The 14,532-nt window shown below is 38.2% G+C and overlaps 1 protein-coding gene across 1 annotated transcript in view; it reads left to right on the top strand.

Annotated features, from left to right (window-relative positions):
• Positions 1-989: 989 nt before the first annotated feature.
• Positions 990-14,532, top strand: part of RBM25 (RNA binding motif protein 25) — a 61,435-nt gene continuing 47,892 nt past the window's right edge. The window contains exons 1-2 of the mRNA XM_029950597.1: positions 990-1,182; positions 8,539-8,659. Coding sequence (XP_029806457.1) covers positions 8,554-8,659 — 106 coding nt within the window. The 5' untranslated portion in view covers positions 990-1,182; positions 8,539-8,553. The remainder of the gene's footprint in view (positions 1,183-8,538; positions 8,660-14,532) is intronic.

The raw sequence follows: 14,532 nt of genomic DNA, 5'->3' as shown, positions 1-14,532 counted from the left end.
ATACAGCAGTGAACAAAACATACAATCCCTGCACTCTTTAAGTTTACCTTATAGTGGGGTAAGGGAAGGCAAACCATAAAATAAATAAAAAATATCAAGTTAGTAAGTGGTGATAAATGCTGAAGAGTAAAATCCAATAGGAAAAGCAGATTAAAAAAGGGAGCGTGTTTCACTTTTATACACAATCGTCAGTTTGACATTGTGGCTTTTCCCAAAAAAGGATAAAATCTCACTTGCTTACTTTCAAACACTCAGGGAGCCAATAACTCTATGTCCAATAAATAATAAGCTTTCTGAGAAGCAAGAATTGAGAAACAAAGGCCTATAAAGATATTAACCATAAAGGGCATAAATTGAATCACTCATGACTAGTCTCACTTATTTCCATTAAGTTTCATTTCCATTAATCTAGTACGTGAAGTTCTTTTCAGCACCTTTACATGACAGAATTAAAGTTGTGTTAAAAGTTCTTGCAGGCTATTTTAGGCATTTCAAGTATCTTTAGCCATCTCTTTGGCCGTACTAGGGAGCACAAGGGTTGTGCGCGTGCAGTTAAAATAAAAACACCAAGCCCTTTGCCAGTTATTTCGTGGTATCAATAATAGCTGTTTTCCAGGGGAAAGTTAGCACTTGGCAGTTCTCACTAACGTGCTAGGTGAAGCCCCGTTAGCAGTTCATCCAACTTCAGCGAGCCACAGAACAAATCCGTAAGCCCGGGAACACAAACTACAAAAAGTGAGAAGTCTTAACAGCCCTTGTGCCCCGCGCAGAGAAACCTTGACCTCAAGATGGCGTCCCGTAGTCATAAGATTCAATCAGCTCCAATCAAAAATGGCAGGATGGGTCGTAATTTACAGTTCGAGCCTTTCTAGTCTCTACCAGGCGCTCCTTCTCTATGGTTACTGGCGGCTGCGTGGTGATTCAGAGCAAAAGGGAAGACTATCTATACACGTTCTTCTCTATGATTCTTCCCTTCAGCGGGCCTGGCCGCAGTGCATGCCGGGCAAGAGGAAGACCTCCAGAAGCTCCCCGCGCAGCGCGGCTGTGTTTGCGGCCTGTGCGAGTAGGCGCCTCGGAACCAGTCTCCCGGCAAGCGGTGCGCAGAAACCTCGAACCGGTGGAACCCATTCGTAACCTGGAGCCCGGAAGGCTGCGAAGACCGTACCGTTTTGTCAGCGGCGGGTGAGTTCACGACTCTGAACGTGTGTGGGAACCAGGAGACCGGGAGACCGGGAGGAGGGGAAGCCGGGGAGGCTGCGAAAGAGCCGGGGTGGGATTGGGGGTAAATGGGGGGTTGGGGTGGAGGAGGGGGACGGGGCGGGCGCGAGGCTTGGGTTTCTCCACTTCTCTAAGGCCTCGAAAACCAGTGGGCCCAGCAGGAGCCCGTGGAGGCCGGACCTACTGCCAGAGCTTTCCTCCTTGCATTGTCGCCTACTTTATCTTTCCCTTCCACGGCCCGTCACAGAGTCGACCATCTGGGATCCCTTCTGGGCTCCACGTTTGCCCCAGAACGATCGATCTGCCCCTGGGGAGCCCTTCCCTGAGGCCCCTTTCTAACCCGAGCCTGATTAGATTTTCGGGGCCTAGGACTCTCTTGCCTCAGGCTCTGCCCACAAGCCTGAGAGCAACCACCCTTTTGAGCGAGGTGTTGGCCACCAGCGGATTTCTTTCCCTTCCTCTTTGGTCATCCAGAGCCCGCCACTGAGTGAACTCCCCCACCCCGACCCCGAATTCAGCTAACGCCCACCTTTTTTGCCCCCCCGCCCCCCGCGGGTTTGCTTGTCTAAGATTGTGAGGAGTATTGTGGTCCTGCCCCTTTCCTCCTTTGGAGGTTGCAGTAAACTATATCCCCATTCATTCTAGGCGATGACCGAGCTCCAAATTAAAATGTTACTTCTTTCTTACTCTCCTTTGGCCTTCAGTACTTTTTAAATACGTTTTCCGAAGTAGATCTAGGAGTGCGAAGATTATTTTGAAGTTATGTAATGTGGATATTTATATTGCCATGGAAAAGCCATTTTGGTCCTGGTCAGAGAGGAGCAGACCAAAAGGAGAGAGGAGATTGGACTTCTCTTGTACCAGACTGCTGTAGTATGAAGTATTGTGAATTAGGTAGTGGCAGTGGAGTATAAACAATTTTTATATGGTCTTGGGAACTTTGAAAGATTTTTTAAAACATTCAGGGGCCTCGAAAGGTGTTCAGTTGGTCCTCATGATCCAAGCAGATACCCTACTATTGTAATTAATCTAACTTTTCTTGAAGCCTTGGTTTTCTTCATGTGTAAATTGAGAATTATAATAGTATCCACTTCATAGGTTATTGTGATTGGGGATTAATTGATAAAAACGTATGTAAAATACTTATTGTGATGTTTAAGTAACATAGTGTTTAGTTCACATTAACTGATACTGTTAAGAATTTTCAGTGAAGTACAAGAGCCTAATCCTGACTCTTAACATTTTTTCCAATGTACTCTGAACTGAATAGACTTTTATAAATAAAATAAAATAAAAGTTAACCCTTAATAAAAAGTTTCTTCTTGGTATGTTATTACTAGAAAGAGGCATTGTGACACAGTGAAAACAGCCTTTGGATTGGTAATTTTGGATAGTAGGGACCTTGGAGTCCCCACTCACTTATTGCTTTGGACAAGTTAGCTTCTTCATCTTTAAAAGGAGAATAATATATCTACAACAGGTAATTTGTGAGATTCAGTGAGATAATGTATGTTGAAGGCTTTTGTAAACAGGTAAATAAAAATGTTAGTTAATACTTTTATTAAGTAATTCTTCTTCTTGGAGTTAAGCTAATTCTTACTTCTGGCCCCCCAAGTATGGTTTTCCCTTTATGTATGTATGTATCTTTGATGCCAAAACATTTCTAGGAAGAAAATGTTTTCATTATCCCAGTGTTGCATATAGGCACTATATATTATTAATAATAGTTTGGGCTGTTTTTAAATTTTGTGGTTTGGTATCTTTATTCTACTGTGTTAAGGCTTTAAATCTGTTTTTAAAATAAAATGAGTTCACTTGAATATTAGTAATTACTTCAGACCTAATATAAGTTTGGGATTTTCAAGTAACTTCTTGGATCACTGATTAGGTATGTAGTTTTTTCTTTTACATATGATTTAAAGAAAAATTGTATGGACTGTTTTGTAACTTTGGAAGCAGAAGTAGTCCCTGAATTTTTTAACGTCTTACAAAAACATTCTGTATTTTGTTTAATCTCTTGGTAGTCTTTTCTGACAACTACCACTGCCATTCCTAAAAGGATTCAGATTGATTACCCCTTAAAGTTTTGACTAAGTTTTCTTCTGCCTTTAAAAATTTTGAAACTTCAGAAAATAAAAAGAATGTAATATTTACACCACCAGAATGACTGATACTGCTTTTTAAAACTTATTCGACACAATCTCAAACTTTAAAAAAAGTTGCAAGAATAGTAGAAAGAATTCTCAAGTAACTTCTCACCCAGATTCCCCAAACGTAACATTTCACAAATTTACTTTATCCTCTCCTCTTTTTCTTTATAGTTTTCTTCTGAAATGTTTTGCTAGTAAGCCACAGAGAAGGTGTTCCTTAGCCCTTAAATACTTAAGTGTATATTTCTTAGAATAAGGATATTTTCATATTTAATAGCAATAGTGTGAACAAAATCAGGAAGTTAATATTGATGCAATACTATCTAATCTATAGGTCTTAATTGGATTCAGCCTGAACTTGTCCTGAATTGATAGTTTTTTAAAAGCAACTTTACTAAGGTGTAATTGACACATAAAGTACACTTGTTGTAATGTGCAATTTGATGATTTTTAGTAACTGTTCACAGTTGTGACTGTTATCCCAAAAAGGATCCTTCTTTCCTGTTGTGACTGTTATCCCAAAAAGGATCCTTCTTTCCTGTTTGCAAGTCACTCCAGCTCCAGACTAACACTAATTTTTCTTTGTAGATAGTATTGCTTTTTAATCATTGAAAATGGTAAAACAGCAAAGTGGAAAGCTCAGAAAAAGATATCCCTTTTTGGAGACTTAAAACACTTGAGTCCTTTCATAACCTCTGAAAAACTTTCCTGCAAAAGAAACATTTTGTTAATCAAGCATTTCCCGTTCTTGTTTGGACATGTAATACTTTTTCCTAGGAATAGTTCCTGAAGACTCCACTTTTGTAGAAATTCAGTTGGAGAAATGCGGTTTTGAGGGGCTTGCTTTCCTTAGATTGGGACAGGTATAGTCAGTCCCATTGTATCTCGTTGGCCGTAAGCAGAGCAGGGAACAATACATATTACAGTATTGATCATTTGTATTCAGTGCAGAGCCCCTGGACTGGCAGTGTAACTGTATGAAAATAACATTTAGAAAAGAATCTGACACACAAGTGGAGCTAGATATTTGTTGAATAAATGAGGTGTGTAAGTGTTGGTTAAGAGAATCTTGGTTCATTTGCCTCCTACCATTCAGAGATTTGGCACATGGTGTCCAGATAGGCTTAGTCAGTAAATCTCTTCCAGGTGAAATATTTTTTCTATTGGGATAAATCAGCAATGGAGGAATGGTTATACGCAGAAAATGGTGTGAGAAAAGGAGTGATTTTAAAGTATAAGGAGGGAAAAAGCACAAAGAGGAAAAAGTGAAAAAGAGAAAAGCAGAATACATGCATATGTTGAGTGGTATGGATAAATGTTATTTAAGGTTTTTTTTTTCCCCACTGACAGGAACCTAGATTTATTGAGATAAAATTTACATACAGTAAAATGCATGCATTTTAATTTCAGTGAATTTTGACAAATGCGTAATAAACCATATGACCACTGCCACACTAAAGATAGGCACTAAAGATAGGGAACACTTTGCATGATAGGTGCTCATTTTGTTACTTTGGGCTGTGTTAGCCCCTGTATAAATGCTCTGAGCCTTCTAGGGGCGCTTGGCTGGCTCAGTGGGAAGAGCACGCAGCTCATAATCTCAGGGTTATGAATGTGAGCCCCACGTTGGGTGTAGAGATTGCTTAAAAATAAAAATACTTTGAGCCTTCTAAAAGTGAACCCCTTCTAAAAGTGAAAGTGAAAAATACAAGTATTTTGTAAATGTTACTTTATAATCATATCAGTGCTAATAAAATAAGCTTTGCGGCTCTCTTTTTTTTTTTTTTTATTGAACTCCACATGTGATCCCTCAGCACTGGCTACCCTTGAAATGGGTACATCCAGAATCTAACACTTAACCCTACCACCTATTACAGGCCCTCCTCTCTTGTCTGCATTGTTGTAGTAGTCCTCTGCTCCTCCCCTTGCTCTCCAGTTTTATTAACATGCTGGCCAGTGACACCGTTAAAATGTAAGGTCAAAAGCCTTTCAAATATTTTCCACCTCATTCAGCGTAAAAATCAAAACCTTCGCAATGGCCTACTAAGTACTACATTTTCTGAGCCTGCTCCCCCAAGTGATACTTGGCATTTATCTTCGACCTTCCTCAGGTGATCTGCTCCAGCTGTTGGCCTTGTTGCTCCTTCTACAAACACTACATGATCACTTCAGGCTCCTATATTTGTTGTTTTCTTTGCTTGGAAGGATATTGCCTCTATATGTGAGGTTTCCTGCCTTGGCCTCTTTGGATTTTTTGTTCAGTTTGCCTGTCTTTGTGAGGCTCGACCTCCGAATTTATAGTGAAGTGCTCTGGAGTTCTCTTCCCTACTTTATTCTACAATGTATCTACCAACTTTGAGTCTCCATATAATTTATTATGAGAATATTACAATTTATCAACTGTAGGTAAAAACTGATCAGCTTTGCTTATGTTTATAAAAGTTTATTCTTAGTCATTTTCACACATGTCAAAACATAAAAGTTTATGTTGAAAAAAGTGGTTGATACTCTCACTTTAGGATGTTTAAAGTGAACATTAATATTTATCAGTGATCACCAGAATTGTTTGTTTTCTGGCCATACAAGGCACCATTATCCTATTACCTACTTTTCTTTACCTTTGAAGTTTCTCCTATTGAATAAGCAAGTTTTGAATAGTTCTAAATGAAAAGGTCATGTAATAGAAAAATTAGGAGTAAGTAGAATGGATATGTTAGCATAAAACATATCATCTGGTTATTCTTACAGAATGAATTGTACATTTAAAAGCCATGAAATATAATTGAAACACCAAGAACATGTAGGTTTTTTTTTTTTAAATAATGGTTATAGCTTAATTCTTGGCAATAAGTGGTTCTAGGAATTCATGCTTCAGTCTTTGTAAACATTGTGAGACTGGACACTGGGTCATTGCTAGCATAGAACTTGGCACATAGGAGCTTGTTAATAAATGTGTTTACTTACTCATTGATTTATTTATTCAACAGGTATTAATATCAACTGCCCTCCTCAGAAAGTGCTGAGATAGAGTATTATAATGATAATAGAAGAGCTTCTGTAAGTAGGACAGTAGCCCTCTTTTGAAAGGAGATACATTCCCGTCCCCTCCTGTAGAATGTTTGTTTTTATTTTGGGGCAAAAAGTATTACAGAAAGATGACTAAAAAATGTAACACATTTATAATCTTAAGTTAGTTGCATTTTTCCTTTTTAATTTATGCTGATACAAGATTTTAAAGCATTTCCCAATACCTTATTTTCTAAGTGTGTAAAATTCTAGGAATTTATTTTACCTGTAAAGCTTTCTAAGTATTTTAAGTGTACTGTGTTTTCTGAAATTGAAGTTTAGATTTTATAGAATTACCATAAATAATCTTGTATTATCCTCACTTATCCTAACTTATTAAGTCAACACTGAGGAAGAACAGCTGAGAGCCTGAAGGACATGCTTGTCTAAGACTGTTTTAAAGAAAAGTCTAATAAACAGGTAAAAAGATTCTCAACTGCCTTAGTCATTAAGGAAATGCACATTGAAATGAGAGTATTTTTTACTTATAGACCGTTATAATTTAAACACTGATATACTCCAGTGATGTTGAAGATTTGAGGAAAGGGCATACATACACACATATTGGTGGTGGGGATATAAATTTGTACACTAGTTTTAGAGGATGATTTGGAGGTGAAGTGTAGAAGCATATAGTACGAAGCTGTATCATGAAATTACTTGCACAGGTGCATAGATTTGTATGTCCAGTACGTCCAAGAATGTTCAATATTATTTGTAAGGCAAAATGTGGAGCCAACCATCCTTGTTGATTAATTAATATATACCTGTATGTAGTTTACTGCATTATGAAGGTTGGAATAGAACTTTATGACCTGATATGAAGAGATGTTAATTATAATGAGGGAGAAATGCATTTAACAATATAGTATGATTATGCTGTTTGCAGAAAAACACAATTATATAGTAGTTTGTGTATAGAAAGATATTTAGAAGAACACAATGATATATACCAAACTGTTGGGAGTAGGGGGCAAGTAAGTAGAAGACCTTGCACTTTTTATCTTCTCTCTTGTGAAGGGTGAGGAAGTCAGTGTATGAAACACACACATACATAGTACAAATGTGGTTTAAAAGCTTCAAACAACTCTAGACCCCTTCAGTTGTATAGTGTAGAAGGAGTTTTTCCTAGTATCCAACAAATATCCAGTTTATTAAATTGCTACTATTTAGTGCCATCACTGATACAAGATCACTTATTTTGACTACTTTTTAAAATTGGTACATGGAATCTTCCTAGGACATCCTAACATTGTTTTTCTACTTTTTCTAATAGTTCAGGACAAGTATTTTGATGAAAATATAAAATTTGATGGTAAGGGGGTCTTAAATACTTAAGTTCGTTTAACTAAAACTCCAAATGAAGTTTCTTTTAAGTAATATCACAAATGAAACAGTTCAGTGTATTCTTACATTACGTCAGATGCTAATATCTGATTCTTGAATTTCATTCATTGATTGGATTTCATTCAAGAATGGTTAAGAGGTTTGCTTTTATCAAAAATAATGACATCTTTCTCATTGTCACAAATTGTATGTTCTCTTTGTATCTCAATGGTTACCATGTGATCTGATGTCAGGAGGTTTCTTCCCTCTCAAGTTTATAGTTTACTGAGAGATTCATTAGTCCTTGAGGAACTGGCCAACACTGAATCAACAAATACTGTGTAACTTTGTACATTTAGTTTTCAGGGTGCTGATGTGTGAAAAAATGACTACATCAGAACACTTAAAAAAAAAAACCAAACTGTTAGATAATCTTCCTGGATTCTGAGTTTGGTTTAAAAAGATTCATTGATGTTTGGTATTTAATTTTTGGATATTAACTGAACTTCAAAATTTTTTTCTTCCTTTATATGTATTCCCACATGATTGTAGGAGTCTATCCTGAATTTAGATCGTGTACATTTTGGGAACTTATTTTAGAAAAGATCTAAGTTTTAAAAATTCTCAATGGACAGACAGAGAAAAGAGGGTCTTTGCCAACTCCTTTGGGTAAGAAAACTTTAGAATTTTGCAGATACTCTAAAAATGAAGGCCAACAAACCAGGCATATCAAATTGCAAAGATTTCAAATAAAATGATTTGTCATTTTTTTCTTTAGACCGCTGCAGTGAGAATGTCTTTCCCCCCTCACTTGAATCGCCCTCCCATGGGAATCCCAGCACTCCCACCAGGGATCCCACCCCCACAGTTTCCTGGCTTTCCTCCTCCTGTACCTCCAGGTAAGTTTGTGGATAGTGTTGATGTTTTTTAACCTGCCCTTTTGTCCGTACACTGTTGACTTGGGGAAAATGATATGTATGTGACTGGGCTAGTAGTAACAATGTCTGTTAGCATCCTTTTGTAAATGTGGTGTCTCATTTTCCTGTGGCAGTGCTTTACATATCTGGCTGAGTATCAAACCCATCTGGGGAGATTAAGGAAAAAAAACACCTTTATTTATGAAAACTAGGTAATGCATTCATATGGTTCAGTCATCAAAAAGGTGTACAATGAAAAATTTTCCTTACATTCCCACATAATTTGTTACTGTTCTTACTGAAAGAGGGAAACTGTTTTAAAGTTGGTTATTTTATTGTACTAAGTGATTTTTAGTGCATATTACATGCCACTGCAAGTATATCTTCTTTTATCCACTGGGTTTTTGTTTTTTTCTTTTAATGCACATGTATAGTGGCATTCTGTATATATTGCTTTGTCCCTTTTTTATGCCTGAAAATATATCTTGGAGAGATTTTCAGATTATCATATAAAAGCTTTCTCTCTCCAAAGCTCTTTGAGGTTAAAAAAAAAAAAAAAAAAAGATAACCTTCAGGCCCCACTCCAACCCACTGATTCAGATTTTCAAATACTGGGGCCCAGGAATTTTTATTTTCAACAAGTTCACAGGTGATTCCTAGGCATCTAAGCATGGCTAAGAGAACCCACATTAGAGAACCATTATCTTGAGGTACATATTAACATTGCTTGGCCTAGAGAGCAAGAGTTTTCCTTTGGTTTATGGGTTGTAGTTCAGATATTTTTAGCAGGGCCAAAAATCAGTTTATACAAAAATCAGTTTCCCTTAAAGAAGAGCTGTCCTTAATTTGTATGTTAAAAGTACTTTTGGGGGCACCTGGGTGGCTCAGTCGGTTAAGCCTCCGACTTCAGCTCACGTCAGATCTCAGGTTCGTGGGTTCGAGCCCCGCGTCAGGCTCTGTGCTGACTGCTAGCTCAGAGCCTGGAGCCTGCTTCTGGTTCTGTGTCTCCTTCTCTCCCTGCCCCTCCCCCTCTCATGCTTTGTCTCTCTCTGTATCAAAAATAAATAAAACATTAAAAAATTTTTTTAAAAAGTACTTTTGTTTTTTTGACATAGACTCTGTAATGCAGGCTGAAATCAAACGAGCTTGTAAATCATCCAGAAATATTTGAGCGAGGCTTTTTTTCTTTTTTAAATTAAAAAAATTTTTAAGTTTATTTATTTAGAGAGAGAAAGGGAGAGTACTTGCATGCTCTTGCGTGCATGAGGGTATGCAGGGGAGGGGCAGACAGGGAGAGAGAGAATCCCAAGCAGGCTCTGCACCCTCAGCACAGAGCCTGATATGGGACTCAAACTCAGGAACTGTGAGAACATGGCCTGAGCCGAAATCACGAGTCAGATGCTTAACCACTGAGCCACCCAAGCACCTTGATTGAGGGAAGCTTTATATCAGAGACCTGTTTTTAAATATTGGATTATCTGTTTGAAATTACATTGTTTTACTAAAGAGCTTGACTGCTGAGAAATCAATAGTACATTGAGGTCGGCTCATAAGATGGGTTGTTAATTCACAACACATTTTTTAGGCTCAGCTTTGAGGGGCTCCTACCCCTAGGTCAAGTATATAGCAATGTTGGGATAGGTATGAAAAGCCACAAGACAAACATGGCAGTGTTTCTGGAATGTCATTTAACACTTCAGGAATTTGGAGGTAAATTTTACTTTTAAAAGTTAGAAGAAGTAGGGGTGCTTGGGTGGCTCAGTTGGTTAAGTGTCCTGACTCTTGATTTTGGCTCAGGTCGTGATCTCACGGGTCCTGAGTTTGAGCCTTGCATTGGGCTCTGCAGAGTCTGGATCAATCGATCTCTCTCTCTCTCTCTTCTCTCTCTCTCTTCCCTTCCCTTCCCTTCCCTCCCCTCCCCTCCCCTCCCCTCCCCTCCCCTCCCCTCCCCTCCCTCGTTTCTTTTTGCCCCTCCCCTGCTTGTGCTTGCTCTCTCAAAATAAATAAGCTTAGAACAAAGTTTAAAAATTTAAAAGATCAAGTACTTATGTATATATATATCATAAAGTAGAAGGTAGTATTTGTACAACTTTTTAAGACATTTATACTTCTAGCAGTTTGTTTAAAAAAATTTTTTTTTTAATTTATTTTTGAGAAATAGGGAGAGACAATGCAAGCAGGGGAGGATCAGAGAGAGAGGGAGATACAGAATATGAAGCAGGCTCCAGGCTCTGAGCTAGCTGTCAGCACAGAGCCTGACGTGGGGCTCGAACCCACAAACTGTGAGATGACCTGAGTTGAAGCCAGACGCTTAACCGACTGAGCCACCCAGGCGCCCTTCTAGCAGTTTGTTTTAAGCTGTCCTTCTAGGTAGTCATACTAGGTGGGTAGTACTTGTTACCACCTGCTGCCAGGAGTGTAGTTTGAAATACTTATTTAAGTTTAATACTGCCAATTTATTATTTCATGTAAACAATTACTGAATTTTAGTAATTTAGCTGTTCCATTATGTACTATAAAAAGGAACTCTGCTGAAAAGGGGGATTGAGAGAATAATGTTAATAGAAAATGGAATAAAGGTAGTTGTCGACCACTTGAGAGATTAATAACGTAAGAACAGCGTCCTGAGCCACTTTTATTTGGGTATCAGTTATTATGGGGGATTTAGAAATTTAATGTCTCAGATCTGTTTTTTTATAGCCCTTACTGGTAACCATGATACTTTTTAAAAAATGTTTATTTAGAGGGCACGAGCAGGGGAGGGCAGAGGCAAGCAGGCTCTGTGCAGAGTCCAACATGGGTCTCAAACTCACGAACTCTGTGAGATCATGAGCTAAGCTGAAATCAAGAGTTGGATGGATGTTGACCCAACTGAGCCACCTGGGCGTCCCTCATGATACTTAAAAAAAAATTTTTTTTAATGTTTATTTGTTTTTGAGAGAGAAAGAGACAACGTGAGGGAGAGGCAGAGAGAGAGGGAGACGCAATCCAAAGCAAGCTCCAGACTCCAGACTGTCCCCACAGAGCATGATGTGGGGCTTGAATCTACCAATCTCTGGATCATGACCTGAACCAGTCACACACTTTACCAACTGAGCCACCAGGTGTCCCCCATGACAGTTTTTTTTTTTTTAAAACAAAACCTTGTTATAGATTTGTAGGGAAAAATATTTACTTTTTTATTTCTTCATGAAGGAATTTAAGGGACTGAGAATGAAGCTAATCACTTATTCAGAATCAGGAAAGAAGACAGTGAAAAATCAGTGCCTTAATTTCCCTATTAGTCGATTGGTTTTGTAGAAAAGATTTTAATTTTCTTTGATGGAGCACCTGGGTGACTCATTTGGTTGAGCTCAGTTGGCTGAGCATCTGAATCTTGACTTCAGTTTCAGGTCATGATCTAATGGTTCACGGGTTTGAGCTCTGCATCTGGCTCTTCATTGACAGTGGAGAGCCTACTTGGGATTCTCTCTCTCTGCCCCTCTTTGCTTGTGTGAGTGCAGGCCTGCGGTCTCTCTCTTTCAAAATAAATAAACTTAAAAAGTATTAAATTCCTTTAATTTTTTTTTAAAGAGCAAATACTAAATTGAACCTTTTTTGATGAACATTATACCAAATTATTAAATGGAAGTAGAAGATGAGTCCTGTTTCTATTACTCTCTGCATATCTCTTAAGATGGGTCAGCAGGGGGCACCTGGGTTAAGTGTCCAACTCTTGATTTTGGCTCAGGTTGTGATCTCACAGTTCGTGGATTCAAGCCCTGCATAGAGTTCTTTGCTGACAGTGTGGAGTTGGCCTGGGATTCATTCTCTCTCTGACTCTCTCAAATAAGTAAATGAACATTAAAAAAAAAGTGGGTCAACCGATCCTAAAACCAGATTGTCGGTTTTTCTTGCTGTTTGGTCATTGCCATCCTAATGTGGATGTTTATTCAGAATAGTAACACTATTAATTCTGATTCTGTTTATAACAGCGTATAGTACCATTTCTATTCAGAGAAATATACTTGGATGATAAATCAGATTTAGTTGCAACTCATTGTGTATTTTTTGTAGAGCATCAGTACTTTAAAAAGTAAATAATAAAATAGTATGCTAAACTAGTGTAATAATTCAAGACCACAAATTCCCATATTCATGAATAATTTTCTCACCTTGGTTTTTAATGCAATTAATGTGATGGTCACATTCTATATTAAATTTGAAAATAAATTTGAAAAATAACCATAATTTTCCCCTAAGAAGTAATGTATGCATGTAGAAAAAAGATTTTTTCCTTTTCCCCATGGTTCTTGAGAAGTCTCTTTCTCAAACGTAGCCTTTCTTAACAGTTTCTAGTGTGTACTCTTCAGAGGTACACTATGCGTATCTTGATGTGTTTGCTTATGTATTCTCTTTCCCTGCTTTTATTGTTTTTCTTTTAATTAATTTTTTTTTTTTTGAGAGCGTGCAAGAGCATGGGCACACACGCAAGCAGGGGAGGGAGAGAATCTTAAGCAGGCTCCATGCTGAGCACATAGGGCTTGATCCCACCAGCCTGAGCCCAAATCAAGAATCCTTAATGCCCCTTACTTATTTAGACCTTCCCCTCTCCCACAGCTCCTCCGGCAACCCTCTGTTTGTTTGGTCCCCCTCTTTGTTTTTATATTACTTTTGTTTCCCTTCCCTTATGTTCATCTGTTTTGTAGAGAGAATCTTTTCTTTAAAAAATATAATTTATAGTCAAATTGGTTTCCATACAGCACCCAGTGGTCATTCCAACAAGTGCCCTCCTCAATGCCTATTTCTCACTTTCCCCTCTCCTCCACCCCCCATCAACCCCCAACTCCTCTGTATTCAAAAGTCTCTTATGGTTTGCCTCCCTCCCTCTCTGTAACTTTTCCCCCTTTCCATTCCCCATGGTCTTCTGTTAAGTTTCTCAAGATCCACGTAAGAGTGAAAACATTTGGTATTTGTCTTTCTCTGACTGACTTATTTCACTTAGCATAATACCCTCCAGATCCATCTGCATTACTGCAAATGGCCGGATTTCATTCTTTCTTGTTGCCAAGTAGTATTCCATCATATATATAAACTATATCTTTATCCATTCATCAGTTCATGGACATTGAGGCTCTTTCCATGATTTGGCTATTGTTGAAGGTGCTGCTATGAGCATTGGGGTACGTGTGCCCCTAAGTAGCAGCACTCCTATATCCCTTGGGTAAATTCCTAGCAGTGCTATTGAAGGGTCATAGGGTAGTTCTAGTTTTAATTTTTTGAGGAATCTCCACACTGTTTCTTCAGAGTGGCTGCACCAGTTTACATTCCCACCAATAGTGAAAGAGAGTTCCCATTGAGAGAGAGAATCTTAAAACAGGCTTCACACTCTGTGGAACCTGACTCGGGGCTCGATCCTACAACCCTGGAATCATGATTTGAGGTGAAATCAAGAGTCAAACACTCAACTGACTGAGTTGGCTCCTGGTGCCTCTGATTTTTTTTATTAAAGAACCAGCAATAATAAGATTCTATCTGGGTTTCCAGATTAGTTTTTTATTTGATATATTTTTTTTTCTTTTTACCTTTTAAAGGATTCTTTATTTTTTACTTTTTTTTAAAGGATTCTTTAATGCTATTGTTTACCCATAAGTGAATCTGTATTTGTGTAAGTTAGTGGCTTTCAGGATGTACTGAATCAGATGAACATGAATCAACAACTCAGATTTTTAAAAAATGTTTTTATTTATTTTTTGAGAGAGAGAGACAAAGAGACATCATGAGCTGGGGAGGGTCAGAGAGAGTGGGAGACACAGAATCTGAAACCGGCTCCAGGCTCTGAGCTGTCAGAACAGAGCCCGAAGAGGGGCTGGAAC

This window comes from Suricata suricatta, chromosome 9 (assembly GCF_006229205.1).
Source record: "Suricata suricatta isolate VVHF042 chromosome 9, meerkat_22Aug2017_6uvM2_HiC, whole genome shotgun sequence".
NCBI lineage: Eukaryota > Metazoa > Chordata > Mammalia > Carnivora > Herpestidae > Suricata > Suricata suricatta.
The sequence above is the reverse complement of the archived record's forward strand: the minus strand, read 5'-3'. Positions and strand labels throughout refer to the sequence as shown.